At 48.1% G+C, this 25,732-nt stretch overlaps 1 protein-coding gene and 1 long non-coding RNA gene across 2 annotated transcripts; one reads left to right on the top strand and one right to left on the bottom strand.

Moving 5' to 3' along the window:
* Window positions 1-1,449: 1,449 nt before the first annotated feature.
* On the bottom strand, window positions 1,450-3,431 carry LOC140431030 (achaete-scute homolog 1-like). Its single transcript, XM_072518927.1, has 2 exons — window positions 2,631-3,431; window positions 1,450-2,406 (listed from the first exon to the last, which is right to left on the bottom strand). The coding sequence occupies exon 1, from the start codon at window positions 3,245-3,247 to the stop codon at window positions 2,636-2,638; it is 612 nt and encodes a 203-aa protein (XP_072375028.1). The 5' UTR covers window positions 3,248-3,431; the 3' UTR covers window positions 1,450-2,406; window positions 2,631-2,635.
* On the top strand, window positions 3,089-25,184 carry LOC140431031 (uncharacterized). Its single transcript, XR_011949592.1, has 3 exons — window positions 3,089-3,199; window positions 16,656-16,807; window positions 24,775-25,184. It is a non-coding gene; the product is annotated as an uncharacterized lncRNA (long non-coding RNA).
* Window positions 25,185-25,732: the final 548 nt, after the last annotated feature.

Below are 25,732 nucleotides of genomic sequence, written 5' to 3' on the forward strand. Positions count from 1 at the left end.
CTCGTACTCTGTGTAAATGCGAATTGTTGAATTATTGCTGCTCATATTGTCGGTCATGAGTGCACTCAGCGACACATACAGCCTGCAAACATCCAATGAAGTACCGCGTCCCAGAATTCCCACTCAAGGCAATCGTCGTGGGCGCTTCATTTTATTTATCGATGCCTCTGTTTATATTGTTTTATCATGGGTCAGTAATTGGAAGATAGAACCGATGAATTAGCAGTGTGCCGTGCAAATCCTCCACTGCTCAGACACCCATCACCTCTCCATCCCTCTCTCACCAACCTGCACACTGCCCTGGACTGAAACGACGCGCATGATTTGAATTACTTGTTGATATCTCTCCAGGGATGCGATAGTGGGAATTACCTTCAGAAAGCAACCAGCAGGCCATAAATGTTGTCCTCTGATGTCTCACAACATAAACTGAAGTTCGTTCCGAACGGATTTTCTTTTCCCATTTTAATAAATTCAAGCGTAAACGCTGAGTTTGGTTACCATAAAGCCACGCGTCTTCACTTAAGGAAACGAACGACGCGCATTCATTTACTTGGGATATTCTAACACATTCCCTGTACACGGCAAATATGCCCGCACACCGCAGTCAGCGCTGATAGGAGATATACGGTCTGCTAAATATCGGATAATGGAAGTTTCTTTGTGTCAAGGTGCAAGGGTACAGGCAGTTTGGCTGAACCATAACAAAGAGCAAAACTTTGGCAACCATTTGAAAATTTGGGATGTCCGCCGCCTTCGAAACTATACCTGCATTACTCTTGTTCTTCGGTGCATGTAAGAATCAAAGTACAAAAGGAAGAAACTTGGAAGCAAAAGCTTGTGTTAACGAGACAGAGTGTCTCAGGGCGTTCGATTTGACCTAATTCGAAATGCATTATTTCCTTTCAATGGGATGGTGAATATGTATATGGTCTAATTTGCATAAAACATAATAGGTTGTGCTTTCAATGAATACACAAGAAGCAAACTTGAAATTAAGGAAGAATTTGCATATGTCAAGGCCATTGCCATGGGTGCACTTATCTCGTGATTGTAAATACGCGAGCTGCACAAGGTTGACAGATTTGCAATGTGATGATTTTATTGATCACTTGGTCGATACGCAAACGTTATTAAAGGTTCTAAATTGTTTTTGTATTATCTTCGCATAACTATTGATCTCAGGCTATGTAGTTTTCCTCCAGGCTGGTTTTTCACATTTATGCCAGAATCAGTGTGTTATTGTGTCTTTCCTGTCTCAATCATGCTTCCATTGACATGATATCCAACTATCGAATTCACTGTATGCATTCTGGTCTTTCTAGTCTGTCATCAGTCTCTTAATGTGTAAACCACAGAAGGTGCAGTGACAGTTATTTCACTCATTGATGCAGTTTTGATTTAAAACTGCAAGAAGTGTAAAACAAAGGAAGTACATCAAATAATGTATAAATAGAAAATCTTTATTTATAGACTATTTCACATAAAATATACTTCTTTAAAAAATGTTTATGTACAAGTTTAATAAAAACATAAGATAACCCACAGCAAGTGCACATACATGGGGTCTCCATGCATCAAAACAACCTTCAATCAGACCGGAAAGGGTTTGGGGGTTAATTTTGCAGAATTAGATTACAACAAATGAAATTCAAGGCACACGCGAGATGAGCATAATTAACTGTTCTTTTCAACTAGAGAAAAGGCTTGTTTTGTTCTTGCACTCTTTGATACTGTGCTAGCGGCAGTGATACAGTAAGTCATGTTAAGATCTTGCTTTTTTGTTGGACAGCTCATTTTATTCTCCTTTCATTTATATACAAAAATAAGTCTTCATATATTCCTTGTAGTAAGAATAGGTACAAAATAGAAATGTTTACATCAATTCGAATTTTAAAAAATTCAAAGTACGGAAGCATCAAGTTTTTTCTCCACTCTAAACCCCAGTATAAAGTTAGTTTTTTTATTAACTGATCCCCAAAAGGCGACAGGGTATATAATTATGTGGCACACGGATAGCATTTGTGCCACTGAAATATTCCCTTTAAACACCACACCCTTTATCAGCTATATTAGCTATACAGAAATGTTGGATACCCCTTTCAGACAAACATCACAAGGACTGCACCCTGTCAGTCCGCTCTCCATGGTCCCCTCCACTAACAGAGGAGGGCTATTTACATAATTGCACTTCAGTTATCATTGTTCGTGGCTTTCTCTTGGAAGCATCTTCAAGAAAAGTGTGTCCTGAGTAGTTTACGGACCCCGATGTTCAGCACTCAGGAGTCTGGCAGTGAAAACGAAGCTCTTGGAAGGGGAAACGCGCCATCGCTCTCCCCTTTACGTTCCTCTCTTGTAACACAGAAATGACGACGCAGAGGTATTGGTATGCTTCCTTTCAAACATCTGGAACAGAAAGGCAAGAAGAGGTGTGTCAGCAACTCAAACACATTTCCGATTCCACGCACAAGAAAATCAGGTATATTAAGTCTAAAACCCTCCCCTCTTATTACACTGCATAAAGATACAACAGCAGAGAAGAAATGTCAATGCAGGACATGTCGAAGAAGACACGAGGCTGCAGACACATAGGTTAAACACGATAGATGCGATAGAGGTCACCCGCCTACCTGTCTCAGTATCTGTCAAACCAGCTGGTGAAGTCGAGGAGTTCCTGCTCCTCCGGGCTCAGAGCCTCGTAACTTCCTTCGTCCGAGGAGTAGGTGGAGAGCGGCGATGCGGGGATGGAGTTGAGGTCGGTGGAGTAGGTCGGGGAGAGTGTGGGCGAGGGCAGCCCGCACTGGAAGGCGGCCGACACGGCGTCGTGCTCGTCCAGCAGCTGCTGCAGCGCTCGGATGTACTCGACGGCCGAGCGCAGCGTCTCCACCTTGCTCATCTTCTTATTGGCCGCCCCGTTGGGCACGTGCTGCCGCAGGGTCTGGAAGCCCAGGTTGACCAGCTTGACCCGGTTCCGCTCGCGCTCGTTGCGCCGGGCGACGGCCGCCGGCTGCTGCTGGGGCAGGGAGTAGCCCAGCCCCGTGAAGCTCAGGCGCCGCTTGCAGCGCAGCAGCTCGGGCGAGCTGGACCTCGGCCGCTTGACCGGCTTGGCGCAGCCTTTCCCGCCGCCGACGCTGCTGTCCGGGGAGGAGGCCGGCGAGCCGCCGTCGCTGTTGTAAGGGACCGGCCGGCTCTCCAACAGGTACTGACAGGAGGATTGCATGAGTTGCGATGCCGCAGTCCGCTCCATGAACGAGGGGTTGTGGGAGAGGGGGGTGGGTGGGTGGGGGGGAGGGACGGGGGAGTGGAAAGGAAGGAGAATGAGTGGGAAAAAAAGAAGGGGGTGAAGAAAAAGTTGGCAGTGTGCAGCGCTCGTGGCGCTCGCGTGGGGCTCGCGCTTTACCGCAAGGAGCAGGTCCTGACCCGCACCTCTCCGGGAGCCGATCTGCTGCAAACTTTGCAGGCACTCGCCCTTTTCAACACGCGCCTCCCCCCCAAGCATGCACGCTCCGGAGCTGGCCCCTCCCACTCCCCCATTCGCTGCCTTTTCTCTTCCTCTCCTATTGACATTCCGCGCGCGTCGCCCCCTTCATTCGTGCGCCCGGCGCGTGCCGGCCCGCTCTCCATAAACAAATGGAGCTGTTGAGCTGCGGCCGGCCGGCCGCCCGGCCCCCGGGAGCACGCGCTGCCCCTCATTTACATACCAAGCCTCCGCCTGCCTCCCATTGGCCGGCGGCACTCCGGCCTCAGCGCAGCAACCCCTTGTTGCTGAGAGCTCGCCTGGATATTGACACCAGAGGCGCGCGCGCGTCTTTTTATTCCCCTCTCACAATTATCATGTGCAAGATTAGAAAGTTTGTTTTACCCTCAAGAAAATGCACTTGTTTCAGAACGTGCCCTTAAAGCATTGTACAGCTCCCGGATTCAATCTCAGGTTTATTCTCTCCTTTTGGAACCCTTCCCCAAATAACTTCGACAAAATCCATTGATGTAACAACGAGAAAAATCCATTTTGTCCATTTGTTTTACTTTTTTCGGGTCCCCTCTCTGCCCAACTTTCATTTATTTGCAAAGTCTTGGCAGCTTGAAGGTGCCGTGCACACGACTTGTTACAGGGAGCATTTAAGGATTTTAGACCTCTCGTTGGGTCTTGTTCACCCTCACTGCACAACTGACCCCTCTTATTTGGGGGAGTACTAAACCGCCACATGTATGTCACGCCACATGCATGTCACGTCTGGGCGGGCGGGGGGGGGGTGCAGAAATGGACCGGAGAGGAGGGTGGCTCGGAGAAGATGCTGGTATCCGTAACGTTTCAACGGTGAGATACCAGACCTTATAAAAGGACAAGGAGAGAGCAGCTCTTTGCGCGCAGAATGTTCTGTCCTCCGCCGTTCAACGAAGGAGCAGGACCAGAATGAAATGTTTGATAAAATCCTAATTTTTCCTTTGAGGGATCCATATGTGGAAACACATCGATTCTGTTTTTTTTGTACACGCTTGTGTTCCTGAACTCAAGTAGAAACGCCCCTTATATTGCTTTCATTGCTCAACACAAACAGCAACCTCTGCAAGTACCGACTAACCCATGCGAAAGAGAACAGCCTATTCTTACACTTTAAATTGTTTATTCGGACAAGGCGTTGTGCAACTGGCGAATGGAATGTGTGTTGGGGGGGGGGGGGGTGGTGCTGAACATTGAAGTGAAATTAACTTGGAAACTGAAAGCTTGTTTCAAAGTGAGCAGTTTCTCAAATTGTCTCTGCACCAAACAAAACATTGCTGAATAAAGTCAATAAATATCAACGAGATGGTTTGGGAGTGTGCTCTAAACTGCCATTTGCACATGCAGTGATATCGACTGCACAGAGAGGGAGAAAGGAAATCGATGTGGATGCGTGCACAGTTTGCCATTTCAGCGAGACGGTTGCGAAGACAGCAGTATGCAAGGCGATCGATCACTTTCTGACACAAAATGGCAAAATTACATTCAACGCCAGCCTAATTTCTGAAGCTTAACCATTCGCTCAATATATAGCAATGTGTCCGTAATGCATGTCTTAGACCGTACAGAATGGCATTTTTTCTGTTTCGAGTTTGTAGCTACAGACTTTCAGTACAAAAGCCTTTAGAATATACAACTTGTCCCACTGCCGAAAATATCAGGCGGTGGAGAACCAGACACTTACACTTTCAGTGTAGTGTCTACAAGTGGCAGTGGGAGAGAATAAACAGCCAGCACCATTCATGCCGTAGACAGTTAACCTAAATGGAAAGCTTCAGACTGAACTCATTCGGGGACTAGAGTGACGCCCCGTGAAATAAAGCAAGCATTTCACTTCGAACTCTCTTTCGCAGTTCGTAGATTGAACTGTAAAATATAACATCTTGTTCCCTCAAGCCACAATTCATTTTATTAGAACGGAGAAGGCAATATTTTATTGCAAACTTCGCAATAGATTTAGGAGGTGACACGAGTTTTTGGATGTTGGTGTGACCGTTGGGTTCATTTTATTGCACACGGGTGCTGCTCCCTGAACTGGGAATAGTTATTGCCCATTTATTGTTTTAAGGCTGGTAATGCCGCCTAAAGTAACAAGTAACATTTATAGCCTTGATATCATTATTTGCATTGCGGGGATGAAAGAAAAAAATACAATTGAGTAACATGAAACAAAGTCCAGGAGGAAGATCAAACGGTTTAAGATATATTTACACTGCAGCCCCACTAAAGTTCAACCCTAACCAAAGCATTTTGTATAAAACAAAAAGTGTTTTGTTCATATTTAACAAAACACATCCGATTTCTCCAAAGCCGGACACTTATATTCGTGTAACTGAAGGCATGATGCTAAAATTGATTGTCCAAAAATGCAACCCAGAAGTTTGCCAAGCTGTGGACTTGCATGCCATAAAATAACTTTCATAACCACGGGCCATGCATTCAATGTGGACGAAGGATTGACAAGACTAACTTGAACAAGATATCTCACTACAGATGGGAACAATGACACCTAGTGAAGCTAAGGTGAAACACAAGTTTCAGTATGTTTTCTTCCTCTACACAAATTAATTTGCTGTTCAAATACTCCGCTGTATTTGGTATCAAGTTTACGCTAACGTCGTTACCCATAATATTGGTAATATTTATCCTCTATTATTAGTGACACCAATTCCTCTATTAGTGATTCTGAATCCTATTACTGATCATTCTAATTGCACTATTCCTCGTGATTCCTATTCCTCTATTCTTATTGATTCTGGTTCCAACATTATTATTCGTGATACTGATTTCTTCTCTATTACTGATTCTGTTTCCTCTCCCGGAGTGATTTTGATCACTCCCTTATTAATTATTCTGATTCCTATATTAGCGAATCAGAGTTCCCGGGTGGGATTCTCCATTTCTGAGACTAAGTGTTGACGCCAACGGAGAATTTGTGCACTTTCACGACAGCCAGATTGGCACCGAAGCTGGATCGATTCAGGGACTGTGGAGGGGCTTGCACCAGCGTCACGTGGAACACAATCGATTCCAATAAAAAAACTATGAGAGATTCGCGGGACCCATGGTTGACACTCGGGAGGCTGACAATCTGCAGCCGTATATATACATTACAATCCCCACACACATTCATCCCAGCCAACAAGATGGCATTGGATGTACTGGAGCGTGCCCAGACAGCTGATGGGTTGGCTGGGGCCAGGAGGAACCCATACGACCCGTGTGCACAGTGGGCTGTTAATGGTGTGTGCAGCTGTATGGCTGCCTTGCCGGCTGCAGCAATGGATCTTCCATGCCCGTTCACCCTGACCCCCACAGCCCACCTCCTGGCCACCCCACGCTACCCCCCCTACCCCCGCAGCCCTGGCAGAAGCCGCCCACCCAGTGGCACAACTGTCAGCAAACTATGGCGATGTTGGACAGATTCCGTACCTTCTCCCTCTGCAGCCATAACGCTGGGTTTCCGGTTTTTAAAAGCATAAGTGAACACTGTCATCGGGAACTTGGCCCATTGGAGGCAGAGTATCATGGAGGCCCCGGAGAATACCGGGTCGGGCCCACTAATGACATAAAAACGGTGTTTACTGTACGTGCCTTCATTAATGCTGCTGTCGAGGTGATGGAGAAGAGCAATTTGGTGTCAAATTGGTGCCCGCGACAATTGTAGCATTAGAACCTATTCTCCACCGAATAATGTTTAGCGATTGTGGCATCAACCAATGGAGAATCCCGCCCTCATTTTTATTGATTCGCATTACTCTGCTATTCGTGATTCTCACTCGTCTCATTCATGAATCTGATTCTCTATTATTAATGTTTCCAATTCCTCTATTATTAATTATTCCAATTCCTCTATTATCAGTTATTCTGATTCCTCTATTTAAAAAAAATAAATTTAGAGTACCCAATTATTTTTTTTCCAATTAAGGGGCAATTTAGCATGGCCATTCCACCTACCCTGCACATCTTTGGGTTGTGGGAGTGAAACCCACGCTGACACATGGAGAATGTGCATACTCCACACAGACAGAGATCTGGAACTGGGATTAAACCCGGGTCCTCAACGCCATAGGCAGCAGTACCAACCATTGCACCACCGTGCTGCCCCAAAGACTGCTCTATTATTACTGATTCCAATTCCTCCATTACCAGTTACTCGATTCCTCTATTATTAATAATTCCGATTCCTTCATTATCGGTTTTTCTGATTCCTCCATTATTAATGATTCTGATTCCTCTGTTATTAATAATTCCAATTCCTGCATTATCAATGATTTTGTTTCCTCTATTGAGATTCTGATTCCTCTATTAACAGGTATTCTGATTTCTCTGTTATTAATGATTCCAATTCCTCTGTTATCAATAATTTTGATTTCTCTATTATTAATGATTCTGATTCCTCTGTTATCAGTGATTTTCATTCCTCAGTTATTAATGATTCTAATTCCCCTCTTATCAGTGATTCTGATTCCTCTATTATAAATGATTCTGATTCCCCTATTTTTTTAATTAAATATTTTTATTAGGGTTTTGACATTTCATAACATACTTTATAACCAGACAAGATCTATATATATATATATTTACAATAATTTCATAGCCACTGTAGTTTTAACTATTATACATCGGGTGTATCATCTCGACCTGAGGGACATGTCATACAAGATTCAAAAGTTGAGGTCCCAAGGTGATTGAGACAGATACAGAAATAAGTGACTGATACTAAAAGAAAAACTGCCGTTGAGCGCTGGCTGGTCCAGGCCATGGCCTGGAGTACTCCCACTTGGGTATATGGGAGCCAGCAGTTGGCTGTGCTGCCCTGGGAGGTGGGGGGAGCTTCCTCACAGCTACAGGGAGAATTCCTGTGTGGAAACTACCAGTGGATGACCATCGATGCAGCCTGCCCACTGTTCTGGTTGCCTCCTGGCACTTAGCCATGCTGGGAGGGTGGGGGGCTATCAGCTAGGTGTGCTTATTTTTGCCCTTTGTCTTTTGCGGTTCTCCCCTTTCCTTCTTGCAGACACGGGGAGAATGTGCAAATGCTACACAGGCAGTCACCAAAGGCCGGAATCTAACCTGGGTCCCTGGCACTGTGAGGCAGCAGTGCTAACCACTGTACCACCATGGAATGTCAGTGCATTATTTGGAATTGGAAACTGACCTGCATTTTTTTTTTTAAATGCTCATAAATTCACCTTGGAATGTCAAAAAGCATGCCTTTTCCAGAAAACCACATGAGCTCAGCTAACTGACTAGCATGGCATTTGAAGGGGAAAGCGCTGTCTGCTTATTTGATTTGCAATTAGCCAAACTGATGGAACGAAAATCTTGCTTAAAGGCTAAGGTTATTGAATTACTGGAAATCACCCGACATAGTTAAGCTCTAAGTTTTGAACTTGTTTTATTTTGCATTCAGTTGGGAATGAACTGAGAAGCGAAAATGTTGAGCTGCTCACACTTTCTTTGCCATGCTTGAAAGAGAGTTGTTATTGGTATCCAGCTACGAATCCTTACCTCAGTGGGATTTGTTTGAATTGGAAACCCGAGATGCTGAGACATGAAGGATTGATCAGGATATAATCCCCTCCATGTTGAAGCTCCATTGATAAAAACCTCCAAATATCTAGTGGGACTAGTGACCTTCTTCACACAAGGGATCACCAGATCGACAACATCAAAATCCTCCAAACGTTAAAGTTTCTATAAACCGTCCAACTCTATAGAGACCCTATCAGTTTGTCTTTTGTGTGCATGCTGGGATATTTCAAACAGGGTAGATTGCACTTCCAGATTGTGTGTTAACCAGTTCTTGCAACTTGTTTTTTCAAGAAAATATTCATTTTATAATAATTCTGAGTTAATTGAAAGAAGCCAGTTTGAAGTCTCTTTTATACTGGGCCTAGCAGTAGCAAAGGTAAATAATTGACCATTTTGGTGAGTGAATTAATGGTGCGGCCTGTAGTGTAGTGGCACGAGATAAACTGGACACTCCTCCCATTCTGGTCATAGCAAAACTTGGGGGCTGTTTGGAATATTTGAGGTGCAGGCAACGGGTTATTAGATGTGGAATAATTAAGATTGATAAAAGATAAAAAGACAACCAGGGGTTGGATTCTCCGATTCTGGGGCTCTGTCCCCACCCCGGCGTGGGAACAGTGGCATTTTGCACCAGAAGAAATGGCACAAAACGGCCACCAAATTTCCGTTTTGCTGGGGGCTAGCATGCCGGCAGCGTAGAGCATCCGGCTCTAGCTGCAGATACGGCACGGATAATTGCCGGGCCCGTGGCTGTGCATGCGCATGCCGGCGGCCTGCAGCAGCCGCGCCATGCTACATGACGCCAGCCTCTCGCGGACTCGCCCCACAAAAGAGTCCCTCACCCTTTGGCCAGCTTGCGTGCCCCAGCCCACCTCCCCCACCCCCACAGTGCCCTCAGCCCCTAATAAAGTCTCCCCTGACCGTGGATCGGCCCTCCCCCGACTGTGGCGGCAATGGACTGAGTCCGTAGCCGCCACGTCGAGTTCCTGACGAATGAGATCACATGCCGTCGGGAACTCGTCTGGTCGGGGTCGGAGCATCGGGGGGGTGGGTCTCAGGCAATGTCCTGAGGCCGTTGATACATGGCGCGGCGCCGTCCCCAATTTGGTTGGGAACAGGGATTCTCCGGCCGAACGCGATTTCGGCATCGGCGACCAGAGAATCCAGCCCCAGGTTTACTGTACATTAATTAACCAAAATGGCTTGGGATGTTTCTAAGCCTGTTCGAGAGATGGAAGGTTAAACCATGACTGGTTTAAAAAAGTAACCAAGACTGAACTAACAGGATTGACAGATAGTTTGGAATTATCCGTAAGGGGAAGGAAAGCAGTAGTAATTGAAGTGATAGTGCAGCATTTGAAATTTGGAGAGAAGGGAGTGAGTCAATTAAGTTAACTAAGATTCAGTTACAAATGGTAAAACTTGAATTAGAAAAATAAACAGAAATAGAAATGTGAAAACTTGACCTCCAGAGGAAGAAGTTAGTGAGGGAGGAAAGAGGAAAGGGCCAAGAAAATAAATGCTGGATTAAAATTTTGGAAGTTAAAAGGGGTCTAAGAGGCTGGGGGAAATTTTGCTGATGGAAAACTCAGCCCAGCCCAAAACCCAGTGAGGAGATGGTAAATTTGTACAAGCCCTTGCAAGTTTGAGGAAAGAGATATAGAGTAATTATTCATTTCATTTCAGAAGATAGCTAAGCAAATAAAGTGGCCAAAGAAATCTGAACATTGCTTCTACAGAGCAGGCTGCTGGTTGGAGCTCAAGAGGTTTATCATTATTTTCAGAAAAGTTTTTTATGGATTATGATGCAGTAAAAAAAGGCTATTTTTAGTGTGTTTCAGTTGGTTGCTACGCAGGCAGGATTTTTGAAACATAAAGAAACACGTTGGGCAGACGTATACTGAATTTGAGAGGGTAGTAAAGCAAAGTACTAGACTGTTGGATACAGGTATTAAAGGGTCATTAAAAAAAAATTAATTTAAAGTTCTTTTTTTCCCAATTAAGGGGCAATTTAGCATGGCTAATCCACCTACCATGCACATCATTGGGCTATGGGGGTGAAACCCACGCAGACATGCGGAGAATGTACTCCACACGGACAGTGACCTGAGGTGGGATCAAACCTGGGCCCTCGGCGCCATGAGGCAGCAGTGCTAACTACTGCACCACCATGCTGTCCAGGTATAAAGATTGGTGCAACATATGAAGCTCTGAGGGAAATAATTCTGGAAAAAATTAAAAATTTACTTCCTGTAATAGTTAGAGCCCACGTTGAAGACCAGAGAATTGCAATTCTGATACAGGCAGTGAAGGTGGCTGACGATTATGTCCATAAAGCTAAACATTTTTCTCTGTCATCCCCACTAACCTGAGAAGGATAGTAGGTGGGAAGGTGAAAGGAAGCCAGGGAAGAGAAGGGACTGCTGGGAATGTTTCTACTCAAACCAGAAAGGAAGGCGCTGAGGGTGGAAGTGATATTCAAAGGCCTAAGTGTTATGATGGCAACATGGTGGGCCACGTTCGTGCAGACGGCACTGCACAGGAAATCCCAAGTGAGGTTAAAAAGATGGAGCAGTCGCAGGAAAAGGCTCCAGGAACGTTCCCTTCATGTGTGATGACCCAAGTAATGGCGAAGCAAAGTCCATCATCAGAAGTCAAAATGATACTATAGACAACATTTGGCTAGCTGAAACTTTTTTTTAGACAATTTAAAAGAGATGTTTCATAAATCTTCCCGAGTTCGGGCTCAATAAACCAATCTGGAGTTAAAAAGGATAACACAATCAGTCCAAACTCAAACTGAAACTGAAGCTAAAGAAGTTTCAGAATGTTATATTACAAACAGAGGGCGGCATGTGGCGCAGTGGATAGCACTGGGACTGTGGCACTGAGGACCCAGGTTCGAATCCCGGCCCTGGGTCACTCTCCATGTGGCGTTTGCTCATTCTCCCTATGTCTGCATGGGTTTCACCCCCACAACCCAAAGATGTGCAGGGTAGGTGGATTGGCCACACTAAATTGCCCCTTAATTGGAAAAAAAAATAATTGTGTACTCTAAATTTATTTTCAAAAAATTATCTTACACACAGGATACTAATGAGGAAGTGGGGACCTCCTCACAGATCTGCAGACGAAGAGTGAAGATTGTTCATCAGGTAGTGGTATCGCCCAAGTACCGTAAAGAGATATTACGAATAGCACATGAAATTTCTATGGCAGGACATGTCGAGCTTTGGAAAAATAAGCCAATATTTTTACTGGCCAGGTCTTCATAAGGACATGGTGCAGTTTTAAAAATGTGACATACCTGGCAGCTGGTGGGAAAACAGCTGCCTGAAAACCACAACCTACAATCAAACTGGCACCCTTAATTCCCATACCGGTCTTCTGGGAATCATTTGGTAAGATGGCAGTAAATTGTGTCTGACCTTGTGAAGACCTGACCAGTAAAATGTTGATTTATTTTTCATGTGCTATCTCTAATATCTCTTTGCGATACTCGGGGGAATGAAAGAGACAGTGAGAGTGAGGCAGAAGGAGACTTAGACGGTTCACAAATTGAACTTTGGCCGGCTCGAGCACCCCGGACCACCCCTTAACAGTGCCCCCCCCAGCCCCTGGTAAAGTTCCCCAGCCCACGAATTGGCCTTCCCCCGACTGTGGCGGTGCTAGACTGAGTCCGCAGCCGCCACGCTGAGTACCCGACGGATGAGACCACATGTGACCGATGCCGTCGGGAACTCGGCAGGTAGGGGATGTGACATCGGGGGTGGGCCTCAGGCAATGTCCTGAGGCCATCGATACGGTGCGCGGCGCTTTGGAGGGAGCAGAGCATCGCGAAAGTGGCACCGTCCCCGGTTCAGTCGTGAACAGGGATTCTCTGGCCGATCGCTGAACACGATTTTGGCGTCACCAACCGGAGAATCCCGCTCCATATATTAATTCAGAAGGCAGAACAATGAGAGGATCTGGTGAGACTACATGCAGAATGTAAAGGAATCTTTAAGGATAAACCAAAATGTACAACTTTAGCCATTCATGATGTGTTTGTAGGTGAATATTCTATAAAACAACATCCTCATCATTTATGTTCAGAGAAACAAGCTCAAGTTAAAGCAAAAAATAAATATATGCTAGAAAATCACCTAATTAAGCCTAGTAAAAGCAATTGGAGTTCTCCAGTGATTTAGTGCCTAAACCTGATGGGTCAAGCAGATTCTGCATTGATTATAAAAAGGTTAGTGCAATCACAAAAATGGATTTCTACCCAATCCCTTGTTTAGAAGAAATCTTCCGAACTGTGTTGTTTACTTGGATGATGTATTGATTTACTGCAGCTCTTGAAAAAAATTATTTCAAACAATTAGAAGTCCTATTTGAACAATTGCAGTCAACATATCTAGTAATAAACTTTGCCAAGAGTAAGTTCGCTAAAGTGCCAGTAACCAATCTAGGACATATCGTAGGGCAGGCACAAGTGTTGCCAAGAACAGCGAAAGTACAGGCTTTGATGGAATTCCTTGTCGCTAATACAAACTGAGATGTTCAGCTTCTATTGTAAGTTTGTGGAAAACCTCAGCACAATAGCACCTTCACTAACTGATTTATTGTAAAAGAAGGCAAAAGTGGTATGGTCAAGCGAGTCCCAGACAGTTTTTGAGAAGCTGAAGGTCATCCTAACTAATGAACCAGTATTAGATACCCCTAATTCCGCTAAACCCTTCAAGGTGGCAATCAATAGTCGTGACTTGCAGTGTTATTGGAAGAAGGGCATAGAGAAGCTAGTAGGGTACTTTCCTAATAAATTAATTTGGTATCAAAAGAGATGCTCCATGGTAGAGACGGAAACTCTGGAATTGTTACTGGCTCTTCAATATTTTGAGGTATATATCCGACATAGCTGTAAAGAAATATTGGTATTGTATGTATTGTCATTGACTCCAGGACGCAAAGTATTGTACACACCCCTGTCTGCATCATAATCTCTTGGCTTTTGTGGAAAGATATGACTCAAATGACAGACTGTTCTGATGGAGATTGCTAATATACCCTTTTGCATAATTTTCTTTCATATTGCTGGGGAGGATAATATAATTGCTGATGCATTATCATGAATGTAACTTTTGTAGAATTACCTGGAAATCAAAGAAAATGAGAGGAAAATACTATTAAAAAGTGAACACTTTCTGAATTTTGTTTTATGTGTTGTATGTATATATTGTATGTATGTTTTATGTATTGTATGTATTGTCATTGACTCCAGGACGCAAAGTATTGTACACACCCCTGTCTGCATCAGCGGGGCTGAGGTGGAGATGGTTGACAGTTTCAAATTCCTAGGTGTGAACATCACCAATAATCTGTCCTGGTCCAACCACGTTGACTCTACGACCAAGAAATCACAACAGTGCCTATACTTCCTCAGGCAACTAAGGAAATTCGGCATGTCCACATTGACTCTTACCAATTTTTTACAGGTGCACCATAGAAAGCATCCAATTGGCTGCATCACAGCCTGGTATGCTAACTGCTCGGCCCAAGACCATAAGAAACTACAGAGTCATAAACACTGTGCCACCCAGACATCTAGTGGAACTGGCAACCTGTCTTCACGCGAGGGATCGTTAGATCAACAACATCAAAACACTGCAAATGTTACCATTTTTATGATTTTTGCTTCTTCAAATGCCCATCTTTGCAGGGACCCTATTTATTCTTTCTTTGTTTATGTGTGTGTTATGGAATGTTTTAAAAGGATAGTTAGTTATCCTTGCAGATTACAAATTGTGTGTTAACCAGTTCTTGAAATTTGTTTTTTTTAAGAAGTTTTGTTTTATAAGTCAATTATTTTGAGTTTATTGAAAGAGGCATGGTAAAAGTCTCTTTTATTCTGTATCTAACAGTAATGAAGGTAAATAATGGGTAATTTTGGTGAGAAGGGTAGAGTTTTAAATTAATGCGCCCTGTGGAGTAGTGGGGCTACATAAACTGCACATTCCTCCCACCCGGGTTGCAACAATACTGATCCCTCTATTATTAGTCATTCTGATCCCGGTGTTATTGATGATTCTGATTACTGGTGATTCTGATTCCACTATTATTCGTGATTGTGATTCCTTTGTTATTCATGATTCTGATTCTTCTATTTTTAATGATTCTCTTTCCTCTTTTATTAGTGATTCAAAGTCCTCTTTTGCTGATGATACTGATTCTATTATTATTGATTCTGATTTCTCCATTATTAGTGATAATTCCTCGATTATTAGTGATTCTGATTCTTAATTATTCATGATACTGATTTCCCAAATATTGGTGATTCTAATTCCTCTTAATAATTCTGATTCTTCTATTTTTAATTGTTTTGATTCCTCAATTATCAGCCATTCCGATTTCTCTATTATTTGTGATTCTCATTCACATTAAAACATACAAATTAATAGTAGGATTAGGCTTTTCGGTCTCTTCAACATGCTCCGATGTGCAATAAGATCACGGTTTCCATAATTTTAACCTCAAAACCACATTCCTGATAACCTTTCTGCAACCTCCCTTGCTTATCAAGAACCTCCCTATCTCTGCCTTAAAGATATTCAAAGACTCTGCCTGAACCATCTCTTGAGGAAGAGAATTCTAAAGTTCTAATGCGCTGAGTGAAAAAAAATCCTCACCTCCATGTTAACTGTGTGACTCCTAATTTTCTAAAAATCCCACCTAGTTCTAAATTCTCCCATAAGAGAAACATCCTTTCCACATCCAGTCTGTCAAGTCCCCTCAGGATCCTATATGTTTCAATCAAGTTGCCTTGTACTGTTCTAAACTCCAGCTGCTCCACTCCTCTTGTTATAACTGGATGCGAAGAGGAAGATCCCAGAATGGAACCCTGGCTCAAGAAACCATCAGCCGGATTCTCTGTTCCTGAGATTAACTGTTGATGCCGGCGCAGGATTCGTGGACTTCTACGAGAATAAAACTGGTGCCGCACCTGGACCGATTTAACGACCATTGAGGGGCTACCACCAGCACCATGTAGAACACAATCGATTCCAATGAGAAATGGTGCTGGATTCACCAGGTACGGGATTAGCACTCAGGAGGCTGACAAGCTGCAGCCGCATATACACACACCCCCAACACACCATCCCAGCCAACAAGATGGCAGGAAGGAGAATGGCCCCGAGATTCACCGACGCAGAACTGGAGACCCTGCTAGATGCCATGATGGAGAGGCAGGCAACCCTGTACCCCAGGGCGGGAAGGAGACTGCCAACCATTGCCGTTCGCCGGGCCTGGATGCAGGTGGCAGAGGACCACGCTGTGGGCCACACCGTCCGGACCGGCCTGCAGTGCCGGAAGAAACTGCATGACGTCCTCAGGGTAGCCAGGCTGAGTAGGCAGCACTCTGCCCCTGGCACCAATTCCCGTCCCACAGACTTGTAACATGCCCCCCTCCCCCTCCCGCCCAGAGGGCGGCCAAACCCTCACCCTGCACCACATGCTGGCACCCTTAACAGCCACCATGGCCAGATACCCTGGCCACTGAACCCACCAGCTACCCATCCTCTGGGCTGTGTCGGATTGTCTAACACTGTATGTTTTCTGTGTCCCCCACCCCCAGGAGAAGGCTGATCATAACCGCTGGGAGTGGCAGAAGACTGGAGGGGGCTGGCGGACTGCGGCCCCATACCACAGCAGAGCAGAGGGCATTGTACGTGGTCGGCGGGCCTGAGGAAAGGGCAGTTGCCGGGGTGGGAGATCGATATCTGGCGAGTAAGTGAGACCCCCGCTGAATTGCGGTTCCCTATGGCATGTGCGTCACCCCACCACCCCCACACCCCACACCGCCCCCACACCCTCGCTCCACCATCACCACCACCCCTACATACCACTCCCCTCAACAACCCCCCCCCGGCAACATACTCTCACCACCCCACCACACCAGCCTGTGATGCAATCATGCATCTTGTGTCTTACAGGAGTTGCTGGTGATGGGGCGGGCCCTTCCGGTGTCCGACGCCCTGGGCCCCAGCCACAGCCAGGTGTCAACCAGTGACGAGAACGACACTGATACATACGCGAGCCCTCGACTCGAATCCCAGGACACCCCATAGCTCGAGTCCGATGATGACACTGATTTCCCATCACAGCTGTTTCCAACACCCCCCACAATCCCAGAGACACTCCCCTCAGTTGGGAATGTTAGTAAAGAGGCTTATGGGGCACTACCTGGTGTGCACCACATAAATGCTCCTGTACAGCAGGTGGAGGAGCTAGGAACTCCCAAGGGGCAGACGGTCGGAGGATGGGCCAACCACAGGGGCTAGCTACCATCCAGATGGTTTTGCGCTCTGAAACGGATGGTCCAACCGATTGTGCAGATGCATTCGCAGAGCTAGGGATGACAGGAGAGGTTGTCGGTGAGCCTCCAGCACCTGCAGGTGCCGTATCACAGACAGCCGTGTGCCAGAGCCACCTGGATATTGCTGTGGCGCTCCTGAGCATGGCCCAGTCACTGCGGGTCATGGCAGAGAGCGTCAGCGGCATTGCCCAGGCACTGGCGATACGGAACAGAAGCAGAGGGATGTGGCCCAGTCCCAGAGGGAGATGGCACAGTCACTGTGCTCATTGGCCGCGGGCATGCAGACCTCGTCGAGACGGTCGAAGGTCTCCAGAACTGGCAACCCCAGATGACGGGGGAGCCTCCGAGGTAAGCTCCGCTTGCACCCCGCCCCATGGAGTAGTCCGGGGGCCATCGGGCTCCCCAAGGGAAGAGGAGATAGTGGGGCCTGTGTCGGAGACTCCCACAGGGAAGGTGCCAGGACACCGCAGCACCTCGGACTCCCCCTCACTTGTCCCTGGCGCATCACATGGTCAGCAGGGAGAACATGCGGCACCACGCCAATTGGGACACCCAAGCAGCAGCCAGGCTGACACAGGCCTGGTCGCCCCAGAAGACCACCGTCACAGGGGACCCAGGTCACAGAGCAGGAATCACAGAAGGCCGCCTTCTCCTGATGTACTGTCTGGGGATCCACCTAGTCATTGCATTTGGGCCTATAAGGCCAGAAAATTAGGCACCAGTTAAATTGACACTGGTGCAGGGCATAGTTTAGCGGTGTCACTAGCGATAGACCTGCTGTTCCTGCCAACCGAGTGCCAGCACCCTGAAGTGCATCAGGTAGGTATCACGGAGAGTTTGCTGACTTCTGGGAGCAACATGGGGGGAGTAATTACGCTAGCGGGGGATCTAGCGGGGGGGGGTGGGAGGGGGGAATTACTGGGTTGCTGCTGCTGGGGAGAGGGGGGAGCTGGTATGGGAGGGGATGGGCGGGGGGGCACCGCCTGGGGGAGATACAGCTGCGTGGGAACCGGGTGAGGAGCTGGAAAAAGGGGATGGCTAATCGACAAGGGGGGGGGGTAGGAAGCCCCCCAACCCGGCTGATCACGTGGAACGTGAGAGGGCTGAACGGGCCGGTAAAGAGGGCACGGGTACTCGCACACCTTAAGAAGCTTAAGGCAGATGTGGTTATATTACAGGAAACGCACCTGAAACTGATAGACCAGGTTAGGCTACGCAAAGGATGGGTGGGGCAGGTGTTCCATTCGGGGCTAGATGCAAAAAAAAGGGGGGTGGCTATATTAGTGGGGAAGCGGGTAATGTTCGAGGCAAAGACTATAGTGGCGGATAACGGGGCAGATACGTGATGGTGAGTGGCAAACTACAGGGGGAGACGGTGGTTTTGGTAAACGTATATGCCCCGAACTGGGATGATGCCAATTTTATGAGGCGGATGCTAGGACGCATTCCAGACCTAGAGATGGGAAAGCTGATAATGGGGGGAGATTTTAATACGGTGTTGGAACCAGGGCTGGATAGGTCGAAGTCCAGGACTGGAAGGAGGCCGGCAGCAGCCAAGGTACTTAAAGATTTTATGGAGCAGATGGGAGGTGTAGACCCGTGGAGATTTAGCAGACCTAGGAGTAAGGAGTTCTCGTTTTTCTCCTATGCCCATAAAGTCTACTTGCGAATAGACTTTTTTGTGCTGGGAAGGGCGTTGATCCCGAGGGTGAGGGGAACGGAGTATACGGCTATAGCCATTTCGGATCACGCTCCACACTGGGTAGACTTGGAGATAGGGGAGGAAACGGGAGGGCGCCCACCCTGGAGAATGGACATGGGACTAATGGCAGATGAGGGGGTGTGTCTAAGGGTGAGGGGGTGCATTGAAAAGTACTTGGAACTCAATGATAATGGGGAGGTCCAGGTGGGAGTGGTCTGGGAGGCGCTGAAGGCGGTGGTTAGAGGGGAGCTGATATCAATAAGGGTACATAAAGGGAAGCAGGAGAGTAAGGAACGGGAGCGGTTGCTGCAAGAACTTTTGAGGGTGGACAGACAATATGCGGAAGCACCAGGGGAGGGACTGTACAGGGAAAGGCAAAGGCTACATGTAGAATTTGACTTGCTGACTACGGGCACTGCAGAGGCACAATGGAGGAAGGCACAGGGTGTACAGTACGAATATGGGGAGAAGGCGAGCAGGTTGCTGGCACACCAATTGAGGAAAAGGGGAGCAGCGAGGGAAATAGGGGGAGTGAGGGATGAGGAAGGAGAGATGGAGCGGGGAGCGGAGAGAGTGAATGGAGTGTTCAAGACATTTATAAAAAATTATATGAAGCTCAACCCCCGGATGGGAGGGAGAGAATGATGGGCTTTTAGGATCGGCTGGAATTTCCCAAGGTGGAAGAGCAGGAAAGGGTGGGACTGGGAGCACAGATCGAGGTAGAAGAAGTGGTGAAAGGAATTAGGAGCATGCAGGCGGGAAAGGCCCCGGGACCGGATGGATTACCAGTCGAATTCTATAGAAAATATGTGGACTTGCTCGCCCCGGTATTGACGAGGACCTTTAATGAGGCAAAGGAAAGGGGACAACTGCCCCCGACTATGTCTGAAGCAACAATATCGCTTCTCTTAAAGAAGGAAAAGGACCCGCTACAATGGGGGTCCTATAGACCTATTTCCCTCCTAAATGTAGATGCCAAGATCCTGGCCAAGGTAATGGCAATGAGAATAGAGGAATGTGTCCCGGGGGTGGTCCACGAGGACCAAACTGGGTTTGTGAAGGGGAGACAGCTGAACACGAATATACGGAGGCTGTTAGGGGTAATGATGATGCCCCCACCAGAGGGGGAAACGGAGATAGTAGTGGCGATGGATGCCGAGAAAGCATTTGATAGAGTGGAGTGGGATTATTTGTGGGAGGTGTTGAGGAGATTTGGTTTTGGAGAGGGGTATGTTAGATGGGTGCAGCTGTTGTATAGGGCCCCGATGGCGAGCGTGGTCATGAATGGACGGGGATCTGCATATTTTCGGCTCCATAGAGGGACAAGGCAGGGTTGCCCTCTGTCCCCATTATTGTTTGCACTGGCGATTGAGCCCCTGGTGATAGCGTTGAGGGATTCCAAGAAGTGGAGGGGAGTACTTAGAGAAGGAGAAGAACACCGGGTATCTTTGTATGCGGACGATTTGTTACTATATGTGGCAGACCCGGCGGAGGGGATGCCAGAAATAATGCGGATACTTGGGGAGTTTGGGGATTTTTCAGGATATAAATTGAACATGGGGAAAAGTGAGTTGTTTGTGGTGCATCCAGGGGAGCAGAGTAGAGAAATAGAGGACCTACCATTGAGGAAGGTAACAAGGGACTTTCGTTACCTGGGGATCCAGATAGCCAAGAATTGGGGCACATTGCATAGGTTAAATTTAACGCGGTTGGTGGAACAAATGGAGGAGGATTTCAAGAGATGGGATATGGTATCCCTGTCACTGGCAGGGAGGGTGCAGGCGGTTAAGATGGTGGTCCTCCCGAGATTTCTCTTTGTGTTTCAGTGCCTCCCGGTGGTGATCACAAAGGCTTTTTTTAAAAGGATTGAAAAGAGCATCATGGGTTTTGTGTGGGCCGGGAAGACCCCGAGAGTGAGGAAGGGATTCTTACAGCGTAGCAGGGATAGGGGGGGGCTGGCACTACCGAGCCTAAGTGAGTATTATTGGGCCGCTAATATTTCAATGGTGAGTAAGTGGATGGGAGAGGAGGAGGGAGCGGCGTGGAAGAGATTAGAGAGGGCGTCCTGTAGGGGGACTAGCCTGCAGGCTATGGTGACAGCCCCATTGCCGTTCTCACCGAGGAACTACACCACAAGCCCGGTGGTGGTGGCTACACTGAAGATTTGGGGACAGTGGAGACGGCATAGGGGAAAGACTGGAGCCTTGGGGGGGTCCCCGATAAGAAACAACCATAGGTTTGCCCCGGGGGGAATGGATGGGGGATATGGAATGTGGCAAAGAGCAGGAATAACGCAACTGAAAGATCTGTTTGTGGATGGGAAGTTCGCGAGTCTGGGAGCGCCGACCGAGAAATATGGGTTCCCCCAAGGGAATGCATTCAGGTATATGCAACTGAGGGCTTTTGCGAGGCAACAGGTGAGGGAATTCCCGCAGCTCCCGACACAAGAGGTGCAGGACAGAGTGATCTCAAAGACATGGGTGGGGGGTGGTAAGGTGTCAGATATATATAGGGAAATGAGGGACGAAGGGGAGACTGTGGTAGGTGAACTAAAAGGGAAATGGGAAGAAGAGCTGGGGGAGGAGATCGAGGAGGGGCTGTGGGCAGATGCCCTAAGCAGGGTAAACTCGTCGTCCTCGTGTGCCAGGCTAAGCCTGATTCAGTTTAAGGTATTACACAGGGCGCATATGACTGGAGCACGGCTCAGTAAATTTTTTGGGGTGGAGGATAGGTGTGCGAGGTGCTCGAGAAGCCCAGCGAATCATACCCATATGTTTTGGTCATGCCCGGCACTACAGGGGTTTTGGATGGGGGTGACAAAGGTGCTTTCAAAAGTAGTAGGGGTCCGGGTCGAACCAAGCTGGGGGTTGGCTATATTTGGGGTTGCACAAGAGCCGGGAGTGCAGGAGGCGAGAGAGGCCGATGTTTTGGCCTTTGCGTCCCTAGTAGCCCGGCGTAGGATATTGCTAATGTGGAAAGAAGCCAAGCCCCCGGGGGTGGAGACCTGGATAAATGACATGGCAGGGTTTATAAAGCTAGAGCGGATTAAGTTCGTCCTAAGGGGGTCGGCTCAAGGGTTCACCAGGCGGTGGCAACCGTTCGTCGAATACCTCGCAGAAAGATAGATGGAATGTAAAAAAGAAGGCAGCAGCAGCAACCCAGGATCGGGGGGGGGGGGGGGGGGGGGGGGTGGGGGTGGATGGGGGGGGGGGGAGGAGGAACCAGAAGGACTCTCAGGGTTGTTAATATATACTGTATAATATGTATAGGTCGTTGCTACAGATAATTATATATTGGACTGTTAAATTATATTTTTGGAGAGTGTTACATGTGATAAGGCAGTTGCCAATTAGGGTTAGTTTTCATTTTTGTTATTTATTATTTATTCATTTTCTGTTTATAGAATAGGTCATTGTTATTTGTGTTGTTATAATACTGTGTAAAGGATGCACACTGTACTGTGTTGGTTGACCAAAAATTTTCAATAAAATATTTATTTTAAAAAAAAGGTAGGTATCACGGAGGGGGCGGGGGGGTGCGGTGTGGGGATGGGGTACGGTGTTCATGCCTGGCCTGTCCCCCATCCCCCCCCCCCCTCCCCTCCCCCCCAAGTCCATGAACCTGGTGGTGTTCAGATGTCCCTTGGTGCACAAGTTGTACGGCTTCCCGTGCCTGCCTGGGCCCCCTGTCCTGTCTATCCTTCCCCTCCCATCATTCTCCTCATCGGACGATGACTGGCATTCATCCTCCTCCTCCAGTGTGTTGCCCCTCTGCTGCACAATGTTGTGGAGGGCGCAGCAGACCACCACAATGTGGGCGACCCTCCCAGCGCTGTATACCTGAGCCGCATCTTCAGAATGCCGAAGCACCACTCTATCACGCTCCTGGTCGTGGCATGGGTGTCGTTGTAGCGGGTCTCCGCGTCGGTCTGTGGCCTCCAGATAGGCATCATCAGCCACAACCGTAGGTTACCCCTGCCGTCGAAGCCAACTGTCCCCCTGGGGGAGCACCTCAAAGAGGCCAGGAACCGTCGAGTGTGCCAGGATGTAGACGTTGTGCATACTGCCCAGGTATCGGGCGCAGATGTACATGATGCGCACACACCAACTGCACGTTCGTTGAGTGGAAACACTTTTGGTTCCCGAAGAGCAGTCTGTCATCTGCAGGTGCTCATAGATTGACATCCCATTGATCACCTGGAGCTGAGGCATCTCGGTGATATTGGCGAACCCCGCTGCCCGGGCATCTTGGTGGGCTCGGTCCCTCTTGAAATGAATGTATTTTGGCGACTGGGCATATCGGGCCTCCGTGACAGCGTGGATGCACCTGTGCACCTTGCTCTGTGAGAGTCTGGACAGGTCCCCACTAGGCACCTGGAAGGACCCCGCTGCATAGAAGTTCAGGGCAACCATCACCTTGATGTCCACTGAGAGCGGGTGTCCACCCCCATACCCACGCGGTACCAGGTGCGCCATGATCGGACAGATATGTCGCACTGTCCCCCTGCTCAGCCAGACTCTTCGATGGCATGCCCGGTCCAGCAGGTCCTCGAATGACAGGCTCTTCCAGTACACCGGAGACCTCATGCATTGCCTCCTTTGCAGCTCCTCCTCCTCCTTGGCCAGTTGGTTGGCTGGCTGTCCAACCTCAGTGGCTGCCTCCTGTTCGTCTGGGGAAGGCTCCCCTGCTGCAGCTTCCACCTCAAGCAACTCCGGCTCGTACAGCCACAGTGCATCCGCTAGGTCTGCGGTGACTAGGAGGAAGGACACCATTGCTGGTTGAATTCCAATATCCATTGTCTGCAGGGGGTGTAAGGCCGACATGTTAATATGGTGCGTACCCCTGTGCCCAACCAGGTCCATCGGGCTACACGATGGCCCGCTCTGCACTGCGGCTCTTGCCCCCACATGGCCCCCTTCACTAATCTCTGCACCTCTGGTCCCATCAGTGCCCAGCCCTTGTTGGCCTCTTGGCCCTGGCACCCGTCCCTGCTGCCAAGTGTACCGTTGGCTGGTGCTGCCCACGCCAGTGGTGTGCTCAGCGGTTCCCACCCGTTGACCCTCCCCACCCCCCATAGGGGCTACTGTGGCCATTGCCATTGGGTGGGCCACGTGCTGCACCGGTTGGGGGGGTATGGCAGAGGGTGCGGTGCGGGGTTGGTGAGGAGTGGGGCTGGGTTGCAGGGGTGGTGGGGTAGAGGGTGGGGGCTGGGGTTCGAGGATGGTGGAGTGGGGTCACTCATATGGCCGGTGACACGCTGCAGAATAAGGTGTCAAGGTGGGTGGTCAGTGCGGTGGGTAGCAAGATGGCTGCCATGCAGGCCACGGCAATGGCGGTCTGTGCCTGGACACCGCCCCAGTCCCGTGGGGGGTCACCCCAGCCCCATGGCCCATTCCCCCGTCACCCCCCCCCCCCCCCCCCCACCCGGCCCCAACAGGGCTTCCCCCACCCCCAGTCAGCCCGACCAGTGTCAGAACTGGCAGCCCACAGTCGCGCCTCTGCATGTCTCCTCTCTCTCCCTCATCACCCACAATGCCTGTTTCCCAATTTTTAAATGCACAAGTGAACCTCACTACTAGGAAATCCCCCAGTGGTGGCGGAGAATTGTGGAGGCCTTGAAGAATACCAGGTCAGGTCTGCTAATGATATGCAAACGGCATTTAACTGTACTTGCAGAGTGGAATGGATTGACGCTGCTGTCAAGGCACCAGAGAATCGCCTTTTGGCGTTAACCCGGCACCCACCACGTTTTCGGCATCGGAACCGATTCTCCGCCCAATCACCTATCCGGATTTCAGCGTCGGCTGTCGGAGAATCCTGCTGCGTGACTTTTATTTTTTATATAAAATGTGGAAGAACAGAGTCACAGGACTGCTAATTAGTTTTAAAAATAAGATTTTTTTTTTTTGTTAAACAGCGAAAAAAATTAGATTGTAATACAATACTCCTTTACTCCCCCACCCCGCTTAGCCTACAGATTGCACACAGGTTATAGGGTTAACACAAATTACAAAGGACATCATAATTGACAATAGTCTCATTGCACAAAATCCAGGCGAGATTTTCCAAATTACACAGTTTAACAAAGATTCATAGATTCATAGATCATAGAATTTACAGTGCAGAAGGAGGCCATTCGGCCCATCGAGTCTGCACCGGCTCTTGGAAAGAGCACCCTACCCAAGGTCAACACCGCCACCCTATCCCCATAACCCAGTAACCCCACCCAACACTAAGGGCAATTTTGGACACTAAGGGCAATTTATTATGGCCAATCCACCTAACCTGCACATCTTTGGACTGTGGGAGGAAACCGGAGCACCCGGAGGAAACCCACGCACACACGGGGAGGATGTGCAGACTCCGCACAGACAGTGACCCAAGCCGGAATCGAACCTGGGACCCTGGAGCTGTGAAGCAATTGTGCTATCCACAAGGCTACCGTGCTGCCCCCACTCCACTTTTAACAGCAAATCTAGTCCTTCACACTTGCCCCTTTAGTATTCCTTTGTCTTGACTGTTCTGCAAACTGCTCTCAATTTCTTTAACTCTTGATTCCCAGACTGTATTAAAATTACATCATCTGTTTTATCTTTGAATTCAGGCTGCTGTCCCATTTTAAATCTGGTGACTG

Source organism: Scyliorhinus torazame, chromosome 10, assembly GCF_047496885.1.
Source record: "Scyliorhinus torazame isolate Kashiwa2021f chromosome 10, sScyTor2.1, whole genome shotgun sequence".
Classification (NCBI taxonomy): Eukaryota; Metazoa; Chordata; class Chondrichthyes; order Carcharhiniformes; family Scyliorhinidae; genus Scyliorhinus; species Scyliorhinus torazame.